The sequence below is a fragment of the Mobula birostris genome, chromosome 5 (genome assembly GCF_030028105.1).
Source record: "Mobula birostris isolate sMobBir1 chromosome 5, sMobBir1.hap1, whole genome shotgun sequence".
NCBI lineage: Eukaryota > Metazoa > Chordata > Chondrichthyes > Myliobatiformes > Myliobatidae > Mobula > Mobula birostris.
The window spans coordinates 3797609-3818248 of record NC_092374.1 but is presented as its reverse complement, the minus strand read 5'-3'; the positions used below and the strand labels follow the sequence as shown (position 1 = coordinate 3818248).

The 20640-nt window shown below is 45.3% G+C and overlaps 1 protein-coding gene across 1 annotated transcript in view; it reads left to right on the top strand.

Moving 5' to 3' along the window:
* LOC140197170 (intestinal mucin-like protein) overlaps positions 1-11022 on the top strand; it is a 48648-nt gene extending 37626 nt beyond the window's left edge. Inside the window, exons 7-8 of the mRNA XM_072257083.1 lie at positions 2444-2517; positions 9690-11022. Of these exons, the coding sequence (XP_072113184.1) occupies positions 2444-2517; positions 9690-9965 (350 nt within the window). The 3' untranslated portion in view covers positions 9966-11022. The remainder of the gene's footprint in view (positions 1-2443; positions 2518-9689) is intronic.
* The last annotated feature ends 9618 nt before the right edge of the window (positions 11023-20640 follow it).

Sequence of the window (20640 nt, the reverse complement as noted above, 5' to 3'; positions counted from 1 at the left end):
ATACGATTAGTGCGCCAGTTATAGCCGAGTTCCCGCGAAGATTTCCCCTTTTAAACTTCGCTCCTGGACCCATGGACCGCCTCCTCTCTTGTAGCTCTCCAACTCACAATTGGCACGCCTGTTATAGCCCAATTTCCAAGGTCTTTTTCCCTGGTGAATACTGAAGCCAAGTATTCATTAAGTATCTCCGCTACCTCCTCCGACTCCATGCAGACGTTTCCGTTATCACACCTGATTGGTCCTATTCTCACACGACTCATCCTCTTGCTCTTCACGTACTTGTAGAATGCCTTGGGGTTTTCCTTAATCCTGCTCACCAAGGTCTTCTCATGGCCCCTTCTGGCTCTCCTAATTCCATTCTTAAGCTCCTTCCTAGCAACCTTGTAACTTTCTTGAGCTCTCACAGTACCTAGTTTTGTGAACCTTTTGGGTGCTTTTCTTTTCATCTTAACTAGATTTTTTACATACTCTCTACACTATGGTTCTTTAACCCTACCATCCTTTCCCTGCCTCAGTGGAACATACCCATGCAGAGCTCCATGCAAAGGTTCCCTGCACATTTACCACATTTCTGCCATGCATTTCTCTAAGAACATCTGCTCCCAATTTATGCTCCCAAGTTCCTGCCTAATAGCATCATATTTTCCCCACCCCAATTAAATGTTTCCCAAATTGTCTGCTCCTATCCCTCTCCAGTGCTATGGTGAAGAAGATAGAATTGTGATCACTATCTCCAAAATGCTCTCCCACTGAGAGATCTGACACCTGACCAGGTTCATTTCCCAATACCAGATCAAGAACAGCCTCTCCTCTTGTAAGCTTATCTACATATTGTGTCAGGAAAACTTCCTGAACTCATCTAACAAATTCCACCCCATCTAAACCCCCTTGCGCTAAGGAGATGCCAGTCAATATTAGGAAAGTTAAAATCTCCCATCACAACAACCCTTCTGTCTCAGTGATTCAGGTGCTCATCTAGATTCTTGCACGTATCTGTCACCACTTCCCCGGCCAACAGGCATTGTGTTCTCATCCCACCTCTCTCCTCTACTCCACTGCCAATCTCCCCAGTGTCCAGGGCAGCGCAGTGTTGCAGCAGGTAGTGCCACTGCCTCTCAATCCTGACCTCAGATGCTGTCTGTGTGGAGCGCGTATGTTCTCACTGTGAGTGTATGGGACCCTCCTGGGCCCTCCAATTCCCACCCATGTCCCACAGATGTCCCAGTTGGTGGATAACTTGGCCCCTGCAAATTGCTCCAAGTTTGTGGGTGAATTGGGGGAGGGGGCTGGGGATTACAAGAAATAAAAAGTTTGATGTAAGATTAAAAGTAAATTTATTATCAAAGTACATATATGTCACTATATACAACACTGAAATTGATTTTCTTTTGGGCATTCACAGTAAATACAAGAAACACAATAGAAATAATGAAAAACTGCACAGAACAAAGACGGACAAACAGCCAATGTGCAAAAGACAACAAACTGCAAAATCAAAAAAAAATCATAGTCAATAAATAAGAAATAAATATCGAGAACATGAGCGAAAGAGTCCTTGAAAGTGAGTCCGTAGGTTGTGGGAACAGTTCAGTGATGGGGCAAGTGAAGTTGAGGGACGTTATCCCCTCTGGTTCAGGAGCCTAATGGTTGAAGGGGTAGTAACTGTTCCTGAAGCTGGTGGTGTGAGTCCTGATCAGTGGTAAATTGAAGCTCAATCATTGTCCTGGCCTCACTAGGCTGGGTAGCCTGTATCTCTGTCTTGACAACTCTACGTTTCTCCTTGTCATCTCATCTGGCCCCTTCTTCCCAGCTTCATTATCTGCTCAGGCTATCCTAATCATATTTCTGAGCATGACCCCCATGCCCTGATCATCTTCTCAGACTCACACCTGCATATCTCTCCTTGCATTTATCATCTGCTCCAAACTCCATCTTCATTGTCTCCTATCCACAGTCTCCACCCTGCCCCCCAGGTTCAGCCATTTCCTGAGCCAACCATCTTCATTGGCACCACAGCACAAATTATTTGTCCCTTCCCTTGCTCAGATCCTTTCACTTTTGGTGAGGTTAGAGTAATGCAGTTTGCTATATCTCCACAGTTTCTGATGTTGGGGACTCAGAGAGGACAGGCAATCATGTTTGTTTGCGTCTGTAATGTTAATTCCATTACATGGTTTGCCTGGGCCTGGTGTGCAGCAAAACTGAGTAATGTCTCAACACAGTGAAGAACTTCCACACAGAAACTTCAAATAAATTAAATTTCCTAATCCCGAGCACTGCTGCAAGAGACAAACATCACTGTTTCAGCCCAACTTTTGAAAATGCTGAGGGGATGGTGAGACTGTGAAAGTGGCACTGAGGTAAAAAATCTTACCGAAGGCCAGAATGAAGCCAGGCGACCGACTCCTGTTCCTGTGCCTTATATCTTCTGTTCTGTTTCCAGATCAACAGACGATTGCACAATGCAGTAAGACAATGAAGAACGTCAAATTGATGGCTGGATCCTGCTCTGCAGAGGTAATGTACACATCAGACTGACTGACACAGGTCCACACTGTGCTCACATATGAATGCTTCACTGATAGAACACAGCACAACACACAACATTATCCTCCAGCTTCAATTCTTCAAGACACTGACAAGTAAATCAACTGTTCAGAACTCTGTAACGAGTTCATCTTCCATATTTACACATTTTTAAACAAATTAATGTCCATTTACTCATGTTCTTGTCCTCAGAAACACCATGACAACTTGTTTTTACTCAATTGGAGCTACAGAGTGAGACAAGGTGCTTCACAGAAGCGTTAGAAAGACAGAGAGTATGTGTGTGAGGCCGGTTTCCTGTGTTCGGTGTCAGATGTGGGAGATCCAGGAGACTCCCGGCCTCCTGGACGACTGCAGCTCGATGACCTTTGCATGGTCAGGGAGAATGAGGAGGTGATAGAGAGGAGCTATAGGCAGGTAGTCGCACCGGGACCACAGGAGACAGAGAAGTGGGTAACAGTCAGGAGAGGGAAGGGCAAGAAGCAGGTACTAGAGAGTAACCCAGTGGCTGTCCCCCTTAACAATAAGTACTCCTGCTTGAGTACTGTTGGCAGGGACAGCCTTCCTGGGGGAAGCAACAGTGGTCGTGCTTCTAGCACAGAGTCTGACCCTGCGGCTCAGAAGGGTAGGGAAAGGAAGAGGATGGCAGCAGTGATAGGGGACTCTGTAGTTAGGGGGTCAGACAGGCGATTCTGTGGACGCAGGAAAGAAACATGGATGGTAGTTTGCCTCCCAGGTGCCAGGGTCCGGGATGTTTCTGATCGCTTCCATAATATCTTGAAGTGGGAAGGAGAACAGCCAGAGGTCATGGTACACAGTGGTACCAACGACATAGGTAGGAAAAGGGAAGCAGTCCTGAAAACAGACTACAGGGAGTTAGGAAGGAAGTTGAGAAGCAGGACCTCAAAGGTAGTAATCTCGGGATTACTGCCTGTGCCACGTGACAGTGAGTATAGGAATAGAGTGAGGTGGAGGACAAATGCGTGGCTGAGGGATTGGAGCAGGGGGCAGAGATTCAGATTTCTGGATCATTGGGACCTCTTCTGGGGCAGGTGTGACCTGTACAAAAAGGACCGGTTGCACGTGAATCTGAGGGGGACCAATATCCTGGCGGAGAGGTTTGCTAAGGCTACTGGAGAGAGTTTAAACTAGAATTGCTGGGGGTGGGAACCGAACTGAAGTGACGGAGGAAAAGGAGGTTGGTTCACAAATAGAGAAAGCTTGGAGACAGTGAGAGTGGGAGAATAGGCAGGTGATAGAGAAGGGATGCGCTCAGTCCGATGGTTTGAGATGTGCCTCTTTTAATGCAAGGAGTATCATGAATAAAGCGGATGAGTTTAGAGCGTGGATCAGCACTTGGAGCTATGATGTTGTGGCCATAACAGAGAACTGGATGGTCAGGGGTAGGAATGGCTAATTCAAGTGCCAGGCTTTAGATGTTTCAGAAAGGACAGGGAGGGGGGCAAAAGAGGTGGGGGTGTGGCACTGCTGATCAGAGATAGTGTCACGGCTGCAGAAAAGGTGGATGTCATGGAGGGATTGTCTACGGAGTCTCTGTGGGTGGAAGTTAGGAACAGGAAGGGGTCAATAACTCCACTGGGTGTTTTTTTATAGACCACCCAATAGTAACAGGGACATTGAGGAGCAGATAGGGAGACAGATTCTGGAAAGGAGTAATCATAACAGGGGACAACAACAGGAATTCTGCAGATGCTGGAAATTCAAGCAACACACATCAAAGTTGCTGGTGAACGCAGCAGGCCAGGCAGCATCTCTAGGAAGAGGTGCAGTTGACGTTTCAGGCCGAGACCCTTTGTTTCAGGCCTGGCCTGCTGCGTTCACCAGCAACTTTGATGTGTGTTGATCATAACCGGGGTATTGTAGTGGGGGATTTTGATTTCCCAAATACTGATTGGCATCTCCCTAGAGCAAGGGGTTTAGATGGGATGGAATTTGTTAGGTGTGTTCAGGAAGGTTTCTTGACACAATATGTAGATAATCTACAAAAGCAGAGGCTGTACTTGATCTGGTATTGGGAAACGAACCTGGTCACATGTCAGAACTCTCAGTGGGAGAGCATTTTGGAGATAGTGATCACAATTCTATCTCCTTTACCATAGCATTGGAGAGGGATAGGAACAGACAAGTTGGGGAAACATTTAATTGGAGTAAGGGGAAATATGAGGCTATCAGGCAGGAACTTGGAAGCATAAACTGGAAACAGATGTTCTTAGGGAAATGTACGGCAGCAATGTGGCAAATGTTCAGGGGATATTTGTGTGAGGTTCTGCATAGATACGTTCCAATGAGACAGGGAAAGGATGGTAGGGTACAGGAACCGTGGTGTACAAACGCTGTTGTAAATCTAGTCAAGAAGAAAAGAAGAGCTTACAAAAGGTTCAAAAAACTAGGTAATAATAGGAACCTAGAAGATTATAAGGCTAGCAGGAAGGAGTTTAAGAATGAAATTAGGAGAGCCAGAAGAAGCCGTCAGAAGGCCTTGGTGAACAGGATTAAAAAAAGCCCCAAGGCATTCTACAAGTATGTGAAGAGCAAGAGGATAAGAGGTGAGAGAATAGGACCAATCAAGTGTGACAGTGGAAAAGTGTGTATGGAGCTGGAGGAAATAGCGGAGGTACTTAATGAATACTTTACTTCAGTATTCACTATGGAAAAGGATCTTGGTGATTGTAGTGATGATTTGCAGCAGACTGAAAAGCTTGAGCATGTAGCTATTAAGAAAGAGGATGTGCTGAAGTTTTTGGAAAGCATCAAGTTGGATAAGTCACCAGGACTGGATGGGATGTACCCCAGACTACTGTGGGAAGCGAGGGAGGAGATTGCTGAGCCTCTGACAATGATCTTTGCGTCATAAATGAGGACAAGAGAGGCTCTGGAGGATTGGAGGGTTGCGGATGTTGTTCCCTTATTCAAGAAAGGGTGTAGAGATAGCCCAGGAAATTATAGACCAGTGAGTCTTACTTCAGTGGTTGGTAAGTTGATGGAGAAGATCCTGAGAGGCAGGATTTGTGAACATTTGGAGAGGTATAATCTGATTAGGAATAGTCAGCATGGCTTTGTCAAAGGCAGGTCGTGTCTTACGAGCCTGATTGAATTTTTTGAGGATGTGACTAAGCACATTGATGAAGGTAGAGCTTGTGCTGTAGATGTAGCGTATATGAATTTCAGCAAGGTATTTGAAAAGGTACCCCATGCAAGGCTTATTGAGAAAGTAAGGAGGCATGGGATCCAAGTGGACATTGCTTTGTGGATCCAGAACTGGCTTGCCCACAGAAGGCAAGGAGTGGTTGTAGACGGGTCATTTTCTACATGGATTCTGGTGACCAGTGGTGTGCCTCAGGGATCTGTTCTAGGACCCCTACTCTTTGTGATTTTTATAAATGACCTGGATGAGGACGTGGAGGGATGGGTTAGTAAATTTGCTGATAGCACAAAGGTTGGGTGTGTTGTGGATAGTGTAGAGGGCTGTCAGAGGTTACAATGGGACATTGATAAACTGGGCTGAGAAGTGGCAGATGGAGTTCAACCCAGATAAGTGTGAGGTGGTTCATTTTGGTAGGTCAAATATGATGGCAGGATATAGTATTAATAGTAAGACTTTTGGCAGTGTGGAGGATCAGAGGGATCTTGGGGTCCGAGTCCACAGGACACTCAAAGCTGCTATGCAGGTTGACTCTGTGGTTAAGAAGGCATACGGTGTATTGGCCTTCATCAATCGTGGAATTGAGTTTAAGAGCCGAGAGGTAATGTTGCAGTTATATAGGACCCTGGTCAGACCCCACTTGGAGTACTGTGCTGAATTCTGGTTGCCTCACTATTGGAAGGACGTGGAAACCATAGAAAGGGTGCAGAGGAGATTTACAAGGACGTTTCCTGGATTGGGGAGCATGACTTATGAGAATAGGTTGAGTGAACTCAGCCTTTTCTCCTTGGAGTGATGGAGGTGACTTGATAGAGGTGTACGAGATAATGAGAGGCATTGATCGTGTGGATAGTCAGAGGCTTTTCCCCAGGGCTGAAATGGCTAGCACGAGAGGGCATAGTTTTAAGGTGCTTGGAAGTAAGTACAGAGGAGATGTCAGGGGTAGGTTTCTTACTCAGAGAGTGGTGAGTGCGTGGAATGGGCTGCTGGCGATGGTGGTGGAGGCAGAAACGATAGGGTCTTTTAAGAGACTCCTGGATGGCTACATGGAGCTTAGAAAAATAGAGGCTATGGGTAAAGCCTAGGTAGTTCTAAGGTAAGGACATGTTCAGCACAGCTTTGAGGGCTGAAGGGTCTGTACTGTGCTGTAGGTTTTCTATGTTTTTTTCTGTGTACACATACTAAGACAACTTGATTAAGACTGTTGATTTTATAATGTTAAAACTGACAGCACTTAACCAACGTTAACCCCAACAGGCAGTTTCTGGTTAGTTAAATCTCTGATCCATGTAGCATTCTGGTAAATCTCCTTTTCGCCCTCTCTAAAGCTTCCACGTCCTTCCTGTAATGAGGTGCCCGGAGCTGAACGCAATATTGCAAGTGTAGTCTAACCAGAGGTTTAAAGAGCTACAACATTAACTTGCGGCTCTTGAACTCAGTCCCCTGACTAAAGAAGGCCAACACACCAGATACCTTCTTAACCAACCTATCAACTTGCATGGCAAATTCGAGGCATCTAAGGATCTGGACCAGAAGATCTCCCTGTTCTTCCACACTGCTGAGAAACCCAACAATAATCTTAAATCCTGCTTTCAAGTTGGACCTTAAAGAGTGTACCACTTTTATTCTTGCAGAGGAGAATACCTTTGACCCTGACATTAGGAGCAACAATGTAAATGTGAATAAATAAGTGAAAAAGAATGCACCCACTCAGCCTCATGAACCTGCTCTACCAGTAACTTCCATCCTCACACTTTCATCTACCCAGCACAACCTTTCACCCCTCCTCCTTGATTACTGAGTCTCATTCATTGTTTGTCTTAAAGGTATTCAGAAATTCTACTTTCACTGCCCTTTACGGAGTGATTTTCAAAGATTCGCCACCCTCTGCAAGAGAACATTTTGTCTCATCTGTCATAATTGGACAACTCTTTAATGTTAAACTGATCCCTGCTTCTGTTTCCTTCTACAAGAGGGAAAACCCTTTCCATCTCTACTTTTCAACACCCCTCAGGATCTTGTCATCTCTCCCTCTGCTAAACTCTGGTGGATATAGACCAAGCCCTTCAAAACCAACTCTCTGCCCTGGATCTGCTTTGGAGGGATGTAAAAATATTCCTATGCTTAGATAGATAGATACATAGATAGATATACTTTATTAATCCCGAGGGAAATTTGGTTTCGTTACAGCCGCACCAACCAAGAATAAAGCGTAAATATAGCAATACAAAACCCCCCAACAATCAAACAACAAAATACAAACTATGCCAGATGGAAAATAAGTCCAGGACCAGTCTATTGGCTCAGGGTGTCTGACCCTCCACGGGAGGAGCTGCACGTTCGATGGCCACAGGCAGGAACGACCTCCCGTGCCGCCAAGTGTTGTATCACGATGGAATGTGGCCGAAGTCCAACAGTAAAAAGTTCAATATCTAGTCTGCAAACACATTCCTCGATCGTAATATGCCCCAGATTGCACCATCTGTTGTTAACCAGATCAGTAAGCACCCAACTCCTTTACGCTTACCGCTCTCAGAGCACTTCCGGTCAGCCGGAACAGTATTACCCACTGAACTCCTCTTCTCCGTAAGTCTCTGTTGTCTTGACCCGGTCCTCTTTCCTTGGTTTTGTGATCCCCCTCTGTGTGTTTTCCTCCGGATTTCAGCAGGGGTGTCCGCCACTCTGCTCGCTAAACCGGCCGGTCTTTGCTGGTCCGTGGAATACACAATGCGACCTTGCTTCTGTCCCGCGTGTCGGAATGTAACCATTTCCAGAGCTAAAGAAAACCCAAATAAAACTCTCTCTACCAGCATATTAGAGAGGGTGCAGCTTCGACGTGTTACCGTGAGAAAAAAAAACAAAAAAATAACGTAAATTAAAAAGTAAGAAGAAGAACGTAAGAATGGATCGGAACGGCTGTACCAGGCTGCATGCACGACCGGCGCATACGCACTAAAAATGCTTACTGTCACGTACCCCGTGACGGGTTAAAGAACCAGCAGAGATGGAAAACACTTTGGAGTCTGGTAGTGCTGTTAACTATTGGTATTTATTAGTAACTACGCAATACAGTAATATAAATGTAGATAAATCAAACAGGTTAGCAATGATTATATATAAGTAAGTGTGGAATATATATGAAAACCAAGCTTCTTCAAGTCTAGGGGTAAATAGATAGTCTTACGATACTGAGTAAAGTTCAGTTCAGTTCGTGGTATTGAGTTGAGTAATGATGGAGAGAGAGAGGGAGATTAGAGTCTTCCGGTGAGCTGACGCCGTCAATCTTCTTGTTGTCCTCCGAAATCCTTTAAAAGTCACCGACTGTGACCACAACAAAGGGGACCGTTCTTCTGTGGTGGAATTATCAACCCAGGCAAGGGTTGGATGCAAATAACTCCCCACCGGTCACTCCCTTTTCACACTGCGAGAGCCTCTGATCGATCCTCCAAAACCCACTTTTTCTGTGGGCACAACAAACCTCATTCAGTGTCCAAAATCTTGTGCCTCAGGTCTATCATCTGACCTTCCGTTTATCTCACCATGCCGAGTACCAACTGTCTCTCAACCAACTCCTCCCTTCTCTGTCTGTGTAAGACTGTACAAGCAGGCGATGTCCCTGGGAAAGTATAAACAAACTGTGAGCAGCCTTCGTCTCTCTCTCGCTCTTAAAAACAAGATGTCGGTGTTAAATATCTCTCTCTCTCTCTTTTGAAAAGCACAGTTCATAGGGGTAATTCAGGACCCCGTCACATTACACAGACTGCCAAAACATTTGTAAATCTGATTGGGAAACTTGGTTCAAACATTGACAAAGGTGCGTGGAATGGGCTGCCAGTGACGGCTATGGGTAACCCTAGGTAATTTCTAAAGTAAGGACATGTTCGGCACAGCTTTGCGGGCCGAAGGGCCTGTATTGTGCTGTAGGTTTTCTATGTTTCTAGGGGTTCAGCCTCTAAGTTTGTGCTCTTTAAATGTACAGGCAGTTATCGCAGTTTGTGAGGGGCAGTGTTCCTCCGTCACCTGCTACGACCCATCCTCGGAGCACATGGCAACGCACTGTCTACCAGACGGTGCCAGCTCTACAGAAATCATCTTGACCTGTACCAACGGCAAAACCCACAGATACACCATTACCGAACCGGGTTCCTGCCGCTGCTGGACCAGCAACTGCACAGACTTTGGATTCAACGACGAACCAATGCAAAAGCATTCTCAAAATTCTTCACCCAGTGTCACAAAAAGGATGTCACAATAACCTGGAAAAGTGGTTGTTGAAGGACAGTGTCACTTTGAAATTATTGCAGTGGTGTGAATGGCTTGCCTGTAGTTTTGCATTGCATAAATCATATTTTCTGAATAAATCTCTCTCACTCTGTATTTCTGCTATGTGGTTCTGAGCCAATGAGCACTTAGTGAAAGACTTTGGTGCCAGACAGAATAAAAACCGATCTAAACACTGTAGGTGAGAAGTAGAAATTTACATGTCAGCATACAGAGACAAGTCTAGCATAGCTCAGGCCAAGTATCACATCAGCTTGACCCACTTCCAGCAGATTGGGCTTTTTTACCTACCACTTCAGTTCACCAGTCATCGTGGAATCTTTTCTTACCACTGCCCTTTTCTTTATGTTGGAAATCTCACCTCTCCTCCCTCAGTCTTGATGCAAGGTTTTGATCCAAAGCTTCAGCAATTTTATTTTCCTCTCACTGGTATTGTGTGACGCACTGTTCTCCCAGCAGATTGTGGCTCTGTATATCACAGTCTGATCCTAGAAACACAAGTAGTCCCCCTAGAGTGTCTGTACACTCTGACATTCCAAATTCTGGCTGGATTGTGGCAGATATTATCCATTTAAAATCCCAAAATGCAGCTGGAAACAAAAACGACTGATTTTCCTTTTGACAGTGCAAAATGGGAGATGTGTGAGGTTTTGAAGTTAAAAAAACACATGATGGCTTTGCATATTTTATGATTGAAATAGATTGATGAAATATTTAGAACACGGTGACAGGTGCTTCTGATCCACCTAATTATATCCATATGACCAATGAACCTACTAACCCACCCATCTTTCAAGTGTAGAAGGAAACCAGAGCACTCGGAGGAAACCCACGCAGTCACAGAGAGAACATACAAACTCCTTACGGACAACAGCAGAAACTGAACCCAAGTCGCTGGCACTGTAATCGTGCTCCACTACCGTGCTGCCCCGAGACTCCCTTCGATAAATATTATATATTCTTAGAAAGGCTTTTCTTCAGTTCACCTTTGTAAAATTAAGCTGTAATGAATGAATTATACATTCACTTTTAGTTCTGTTAATTTCTTGAAATAAATGATATGCAACAGGAAAATGCTTACATGTTTCAAAATTGGGTCATTATCATTCCAGTGCCAAAGAATTGCTCATAGAAGTTATTCTTGAAATTGATCCAAGCTAATAATCTCCAATGAGTATCAGAGAGAGACGGAGAATGGTAAACTATCTATTGGATTCAAAATACAAGATAGAACGGTGGAGGGATGTATCTCTGGCTGGTGTTCCTTGCCAAGACCTCTCTTGTTTGTGATGTAAATGATTTGGATGAAGGTGGACTTATGACTTTGAATATGACACCAAGAATTGGTGGCTTTATGGGCAGTGAGAAACATAGTCAAAGCATACAGCAAGGATATAGACCAGTTGAAAATGTGGACAGACAGAATGGTAGATCGAGTTTGATTTGGACAAGTATGAGGAATGACACTTTGTAAGGTATCAAATAAAAGGGTAAATGGCAAGACCGTGAGGAACTTTGATGGACAGAGCAATAGTTCCCTGAAAATTGCAATACAAGTACTGTAGCTAGGTTGGTAAAGAAGGTTTGTGGCATACTTGCCTTCATTGCCCAGGGTGCTGAGTATAAAATTCAGGAAATCATGCGTGGAATGTGCTGCTAGGGAAAGTGGTGAAAGCAGATCTGAGAATGTGTTTGAAAGGCATTTGGGCATATAAACAGGCAAGGAATGTTCAGGCATGTGTGCAGGCAAATGAATGAGTTTCACTCAGTACACAGATGATGGGTTGCAGGGCTGTACCGTATTCTTGTCCCTTCTGCTCTCTTGACAAGGTTGACCACATCATCACATCCAAGGTGATTAGCTGGGAATGCACTCACCTGAATCCATCCTCACCCAGATGGTCCCGTGCCAGACCAATGAAGAGGTCTCAAGTGATCTTTCACTGACCCCCCTCCCACTTCTCAACTCTGCCTGACAACTCACTACCTTAGGATCATTCTTGTCCCAGAGCTGAGCATGGGATCATGTGTGAATATGGTCAGGTTTCTATGTGACATGAAAAATAGCGTTGTTGAAGGCAAGGATAGCCCTGGATTACAAAATGGTAAAGAAAGCAATGACAGAAAGGATTTAATCCCACTAGGTGCGAGGGAATGCATTAATACCAGAAGATATACACAATGAATGTGGGCATTAAACAATACAGGCAGTCCCTGAGATCTGCTTATGAACTGAGCTTCCCCCAAGTTAGAAACATCTGTTGCTGGGTTTACTGCTCTACACACACACAACTCTTATCTCAGTGAATATTCACTTAACATTACCCATGATTAAACTAATGGAATATTTATTCTGTACAGTCAAAACGCTATTACTCTCTTGAATAATTCCTAAAGTATGTATGGGAGAATTTGTGTAGAGATGGATTTCCGTAAATCGGGTGTCCTGCATCAAGAATGAGAGATGTTGGTGTACTGTCCCAAAAGTCCCTGAAGGTGGCAGCATAGTTAAGGTGGTAGAGAAGACATTTTGGATATTTGCCTTCAAATAAAGATTCAAAGTAAATTTCTTATCAAAGTATGTGTACAGAATACAACTCTTGAGATTTGTCCTCCCATGGGCAGTGCGAAACCTGTTCAAGAAAACTTCAAACACCCAATGTGAAAAAAACAAATTGTGTAAATGGCAAAAAGCAAGCGGGCGACACATACAATATCAAATATCAGAGCAGTAGTATCCTGTCTCGTTCAGTTCAGTTCTGCGTCGCTAGCCAATGACGTCGCAGGACAATTCTTCGCCAAAGTGCCCAGTCTGTTCCATCAATTACAGACATGGAGGTCACGGTACGACACAGCTGGATACCAGGTGCAGTTCTGGAAAGATATGATTGCCTTGGCGAAGGTGTTGAGGAGATTCACCGGGGCTTTACCTGGGCTGGAGCATATCAGTAACGAGGAGAGACTGGGGTTTGGTTTGTTTCCATCAGTATAGTGCACAAAATTATGTTGATGGAGAGGAGACAAAATGGAAGCTTTTCCCCCATAACAGGAGTTGTCAAAACCTGTAAAAAGATAGATTCATGGAGTTATGTGGCATAGAAGCAGGCCTTTTGGCCCATCGTACCTATGCGACTGGATGAACAGCTATGGATGAGAATGTTGGAGGCATGATCAATTCAGGATGTCGGATAGAGCTATCCCAACAGGAATGAGGCAACTCTGAATGACAAGGCAAGTCAAAGACAGCATAAAAGCAAAAGAGAGGGTATATAATAGAGCAAAGGTTACTGTGAAGTTAAAGGATTGGGAAGCTTTTCAAATCTAACTGAAGGCAACTAAAAATCCATAAGGGGAAAAGATTAAATATGTAGGTAGGCTAGCAAAAAAAATAAAAGAGGATACCAAAAGATTATTCAGATATATAAAGTGTAAAGTGGGCATGTAGGTCCAGCAGGCGGTGAAAAAGGCGAATGGTATGCTGGCATTCATAGCAAGAGGATTCGAGTACAGGAGCAGGGAGGTACTACTGAAGTTATACAAGGCCTTGGTGAGACCACACCTGGAGTATTGTGTGCAGTTTTGGTCCCCTAATCTGAGGAAAGACATTCTTGCCATAGAGGGAGTACAAAGAAGCTTCACCAGATTGATTCCTGGGATGGCAGGACTTTCATATGATGAAAGGCTGGATTGACTAGGCTTTTACTCGCCGGAATTTAGAAGATTGAGGGGGGATCTTATTGAAACGTATAAAATCCTAAAGAGATTGGACAGGCTAGATGCAGGAAGATTGTTCCCAATGTTGGGGAAGTCTAGAACGAGGGGTCACAGTCTGAGGATAAAGGGGAAGCCTTTTAGAACTGAGATGAGGAAAAACTTCTTCACACAGAGAGTGGTGAATCTGTGGAATTCTCTGCCACAGGAAACAGTTGAGGCCCGTTCATTGGCTATATTTAAGAGGGAGTTAGATATGGCCCTTGTGGCTAAAGGGATCAGGGGGTATGGAGAGAGGCTGGTACAGGGTTCTGAGTTGGATGATCAGCCATGATCATACTGAATGGCGGTGCAGGCTCGAAGGACCGAATGGCCTACTCCTGCACCTATTTTCTATGTTTCTATGTTTCTATGTAAAACAAAGGCAAGAGTGGATATCGGAGTGCTGGAAAATGATGCTGAAGAGGTAGTAATGGGAGGACAAAGATGTGGTGGATGAACTGAATAAGTCTTTTGCTTTTTCACTGTGGAAGATAATAGCAGGACATGAGAAATTTGGGAGTGTCAGGAGGCAGAAGTGAGTGTGGTTGCTATAAATAAGAAAGTAAAAGGTCTGGAGGTAGCTAAGTCACCTGGATCAGATGGACTATGCCCCATGGTTCTGAAAGAGGTGGCTGAAGAGATTATGGAGGCATCAGTAATGATCTTTCACGAATCAACAGATTCTGGCATGGTTCCAGAGGACTGGGAGATCACAGACGTCAGTCCTCTCTAAGCAGAGAAGGAGGCAGATGATAATTGGCTGGTTAGTCTGACCTCAGTGGCTGGGAAGATGTTAGCGTTCATTATTAAGGATGAGATTTTGGGATAAAACAGGCCAAAGATAACATGGTTTCCATTGGGGGAAATGTCGCCTGACAAATCTGTTGGAATTCTTTGAGGAAATAGCAGGCAAGACAGACAAAGAGTTAGTGGATTTAGATTTTCAGCAGGCCTTTGACAAGGTGCCACACATGAGGCTGCTTAACAAGATAAGGGCCCAATTATTACTAAAGATACTAGCACGAATGGAGCTTTGGTTGACTGGCAGAAGGCAAAGAGTGGAAATAAAGGGGGCATTTTCTGGCTGACTGCTGGTGACCAGTTTAGTTCAGCAGGGGTTGGTGTTGAGACTACTTCTTTTCACGACATATACCAGTGATTTGGATGATGAAATTGATGGCTTTGTGGCAAAAATTGTGGATCATATGAAGGTAGTTGGAGGGGCAGGTAATGTTGAGGAAGCAAGGAGTATGCAGAAGGACTTGGACAGCTCGGGACAATGGGCATAAAAGTGGCAGATGGAATACGCTGGAGGGAAGTTTATGGTCATGCACTTTGGCAGAAGGAATGAAGGAGCAGGCGGGGTGAAAAATCCACAAATCAGAAGTGCAAAGGGTTTTGGGAGTCCTCATGCAAGATTCTCTAAAGGTTAATTTGCAGGTTGAGTAGGTGGTGAGAAAGGCAAATGCAATGGTAGCACTCATTTCAAGAGGACTAGAATATAAAAGCAAGGATGTAACGTTGAGGCTCTATAAGGCATTGGTCAGATTGTACTTGGAGTATTGTGAGCAGTTTTGGGTCCTTTATCAAAGAAAAGATCTGTTGATCTTGGTGACGGTCCAGGGGAGATTCACAAGAAGGATACAGGTATTATGTATGAGTAATACTGGGGAGGTCGGAATCTGCTGGGATCTGTAGGTGTACTGGAGCGGTAGGAATCTGCTGGGATCTGTGGGTGAATAGGAGTGGTGGGAATCTGCTGGGATCTGTAGGTGCACTGGGGCAGTAGGAATCTGCTGGGATCTGTAGGGGCACTGGGGGTTAGGAATCTGCTGGCTTGGGTTTTGAATTCATCACAGTCAACAATTGAAATTGATTTCCTCCTGATTTGGTTTTCTCTGATGGAGTGGGGAACTTTTTTCTTGAAAATAAAATCTCCCCTCACTTCCACGATGGTCTTCTCCAGAGCCTGGACACCTCTTGTAAGATAAGGCACCCAGAAAAAGTTTTGTTAATGGCGCCCCAGTAGTATAGCAGTTTGCGTGACATGACTACATGTTGGGGGATTGGAGCTCGGAGTCCAATTCTGGCAGCGTCTGTACGTCCTCCGTAGAGTGAGTGAGTGGATTTCCTCTGGGTGCTCCGGTTTTGTCCCCCAAACCAAAGATGTACTGGTTAGGTTAATTAGTCATTGTAAATTGTCAATAGACAATAGACAATAGACAATAAGTGCAGGAGTAGGCCATTTGGCCCTTCGAGCCAGCACCGCCATTCACTGTGATCATGGCTGATCATCCACAATCAGTATCCAGTTCCTGCCTTATCCCCCTAACCTTTGATTCCACTATCTTTAAGAGCTCTATAAATCTCTTTCTTGAAAGCATCCAGAGACTTGGCCTCCACTGCCTTCTGGGGCAGAGCATTTCACATATCCACCACTCTCTGGGTGAGAAAGTTTTTCCTCAACTTCGTTCTAAATGGCCTACCCCTTATTCTTAAACTGTGGCCTTTGGTTCTGGACTCACCCATCAGCGGGAACATGCTTCCTGCCTGCAGCATGGCCAATCCTTTAATAATCTTACATGTTTCAATAAGATCCCCTCTCAGCCTACTAAATTCCAGAGTATACAAGCCCAGTCGCTCCAATCTTTCGACATGTGACAGTCCCGCCATCCCGGGAATTAACCTTGTGAACCTACGCTGCACTCCCTCAATAGCAAGAATGTCCTTCCTCAAATTTGGAGACCAAAACTGCACACAGTACTTCAGGTGTGGTCTCACCAAGGCCCTGTACAGCTGCAGAAGGACCTCTTTGCTCTTATACTCAATTCCCCTTGTTATGAAGGCCAGCATGCCATTAGCTTTCTTCACTGCCTGCTGTACCTGCATGCTTGCTTTCAGTGACTGATGTACAAGAACACCTAGATCTCATTGTGTTTCCCCTTTTCCTGACTTGACTCCATTTAGATAATAATCTGCCTTCCCGTTCTTACCACCAAAGTGGATAACCTCACATTTATCCACATTAAACTGCATCTGCCATGCATGCATCCACCCACTCACCCAGCCTGTCCAAGACACCCTGCATTCTCATAACATCCTCCTCACATTTCACACTGCCACCCAGCTTTGTGTCATCGGCAAATTTGCTAATGTTACTTTTAATTTCCTCATCTAAATCATTAATATATATTGTAAACAGCTGCGGTCCCAGCACTGAACCCTGCGGTACCCCACTAGTCACTGCCTGCCATTCCGAAATGGACCAGTTAGTCGCTACTCTTTGTTTTCTGTCAGCCAGCCAATTTTCAATCCATGTCAGTACTCTGCCCCCAAATACCATGTGCCCTAATTTTGCCCACTAATCTCCTATGTGGGACTTTATCAAAGGCTTTCTGAAAGTCCTGGTACACTACATCCACTGGCTCTCCCTTGTCCACTTTCAGAGTTACATCCTCAAAAAATTCCAGAAGATTAGTCAAGCACGATTTCCCCTTCGTAAATCCATGCTGACTCGGACCAATCCTGTTACTGCTATCCAGATGTGTCGTAATTTCATCTTTTATAATTGACTCCAGCATCTTTCCCACCACCAACGTCAGGCTAACCGGTCTATAATTACCTGTTTTCTTTCTTCCTCCCTTCTTGAAGAGAGGGACAACATTAGCCACCCTCCACCACAGGAACTGATCCTGACTCTATGGAACATTGGAAAATGATTACCAATGCGTCCACGATTTCTAAAGCCACCTCCTTAAGCACCCTGGGATGCAGACCATCAGGTCCCGGGGACTTATCAGCCTTCAGACCCAACAGCCTATCCAACACCATTTCCTGCCTAATATAAATTTCCTTCAGTTCATCCATTACCCTAGGTCCTTTGGCCACTATTACATCTGGGAGATTGTTTGTGTCTTCCCTAGTGAAGACAGATCCAAAAGAACATGTTCAACTCGTCTGTCATTTCCTTGTTCCCCATAATAAATTCACCCGTTTCTGTCTTCAAGGGCCCAATTTTGGTCCTAACTATTTTTTTCCTTTTCACATACCTAAAGAAGCTTTTATTATCCTCCTTTATATTCTTGGCTAGTTTACCTTCGTACCTCATTTTTTCTCCGCTTATTGCTTTTTTAGTTACCCTCTGTTGTTCTTTAAAAGTTTCCCAATCCTCCGGCTTCCCACTCGTCTTTGCTATGTTATACTTCTTCTCTTTTATTTTTATGCTGTCCATTACTTCCCTTGTCAGCCACGGCCTCCCCTTACTCCCCTTAGGATCTTTCTTCCTCTTTGGAACGAACTGATCCTGCACTTTCCGCATTATTCCCAGAAACACTTGCCATTGCTGTTCCACTGTCATCTCTGCTAGAGTATTGTTCCATTGAACTTTGGCCAGCTCCTCCCTCATAGCTCCATAGTTCCCTTTGTTCAACTGTAATACTGACACTTCCGAGTTTCCCTTCTCCCTCTCAAATTGTAAGTTAAAACTTATCATATTATGGTCACTGCCTCCTAATGGCTCCTTTACCTCGAGGTCCCTGATCAAATCCGGTTCATTGCACAACACTAAATCTAGAATTGCGTTCTCTCTGGTAGGCTCCAGTACAAGCTGTTCTAAGAATCCATCTCGGAGGGACTCCACAAACTCCCTTTCTTGGGGTCCGGTACCAAGCTAATTCCTCCAGTCTACCTGCATGTTGACACACGGCCGTGCTACGGACACACATGTAAGCGCTAGAAAGAGCACTTGGCGTGACGGGAAGCCCAATGCAGTTTATGATGGGGTTTCAGGACATGTTTCAGGAGAAGGGGTGAAGCTTTCTGCCTACGTTTTTTGACTAGAGAGGCAGCTAAATTGATGGCGGTGTAGAGGGGCCATTCAAACGGCTGAGGTGAATCCGTTAAGAATGGACCGAATAGTGAAAGGCGCCCAGTTCCAGGACCTGATCACTTGGGGTCTCCGACTGTCTCGAAAGAAGCGCCCCCTCCCTGGTTTGTTGAGTTGATCAGAGAAGTACTAGAGGAGGCGAATGCATCAGAGTCACAGGGAGGGGGGTCTCTGTCAGTAGGTACAGCTCTCAGTAGTGGCCCTCTGCCCTGATCGCCCATCCCCGGGAGCGGTAAAGGAGCTCGTGGCAGAGTTGAGAACTGAGATGTCCTGGTTGTTATCAGAGGGTGTGGCTGTCTTGCACTACAAAGTCGACAGGGAGTAGGACCCCCCCCCCCCCCCGAGGGGACGGACTAAGCAGAGGGCTGCTAGTGAACGGGGTCCTGTGAGAAGGAGAGCGATCGGTATTGTCTGTTTTAACCGTGGTGAAGAAGGACACGTCAGGCGGGAGTGTGAAGGATGGGGAACCCCTCAGAGAGCGAGCTAAGAGGAGATACCCAGTGAGGGAACAGCCTGGCATCTCGAGGGGAACACATTCCCAGCAATATATCAGGGAACACCCTAAAGCAAAAAACACCATTCAGGAAGGCAAGGTGGGACCTAACTCCAGTGTATTGTTATGGATCGAGGGTATTTATGCTGAGCCACACTTGACACTGGCTCTCAAGCTACTCTGTGGTACTGTTCATTTTACAACCGGTATTTGACGCAGTTACCATTGACGCCACTCAGTGCGCTAGACATCTGGGTCTTAGTACGGGTGACTATCCCTATGATAGTTACTTGTTGAAACTGGAGCTTTCAGAAGCAGATGTGGGAGTAGGTGAGGTCCTTGATACATTAGTGTTGGTTTGTCTGGACCTGGTCAAGAAGGAGAGAGCTTCAGTTCCCGTGGGGTCAGATTGTGGGGAGGCTAATGGGGACCTGCAAGGAGAAGGTTGGAGAGAGCTTTCTGAAAACATTCTCCATTCACCCCGTGTTTCGAGCTGGGTTTAAGGAAGTGCGTGGCTGCACTGGGCAGGTTGATGAGCATAAACGAAGGACTGAGTGGTTCACCCAGTCAAAACCAGTCACGTTACAACCTGGGGAAGTAGTGAGAGTGATGGGAAACCCATAATGAGGAATCAGGCTTACCTGCTGGAGTACCGGTGAGGCCTGAACTGCAGAATCCCCCGGTTGTACAGGTGACCAGGATGACAGTGAGTGTCAGGAACACCTCAGAGCAGGAGGTCACCCTCAGGCGGGGGATGCCAATGGTGCACCTCTTCCCGGTGATGGTAATGTCTAGTGTCCCTTCTGAGACAAGCCGGGCTGTCATCATTTGTGTCAGTTTCAAATTCAAGGTCACCCAGCTATTCTCTGGCAAACTCTTCTTTGGAGTAAGCTCAAGCTTGTGGGTTAAAACAACTTTGTCTGCTTCACTAACAAACCTCCGCAGGGTGGCAGCATCTTCTGCATCCAGGTATGCCCTTACATCATCAGGAACACAACTTTTAAATTCATCACACAAGACAAGCCCTTCTGAGCTGTAAAAATAATCAGGGTCCGACACTAAACCTCTCAGCTGCCACATCTCCCTTTTAAACTGTCTCTGTTTTTCTGCCTCTTCTCTCTCGAGCTGTTTCAGTTGCAACTCATGCTGTCTTTTCCTATCCTCAGCCTCCAGCCTGCACTTCTCCACCCCAAGCTGAACCTCAGCCTCAGTAAGTTTACCTCCAGCAAATAACTCTAACACCTCCTCTCCAAACGTTCCCTTAGCTATAGAATGCTATTATCGTCTGCATCTCAGCTTTCCTCATTATAGTGGCCACCTTTAGTCTTAACTGTTGAGCAATTCCCAACAGCACAACCCTCGTAGCATCATCCAACGCTTCCGGGGCTGGTTCCAACAGAAACTCCTCAACACTAACGTCCATTTCTGCTGTATTTCCACACAACCAGATCAAAAGGGATTTTCCCCAATCAATTCAAACAAGCCTCCCACAACTTGTTCATACCCCGGACACAGGTC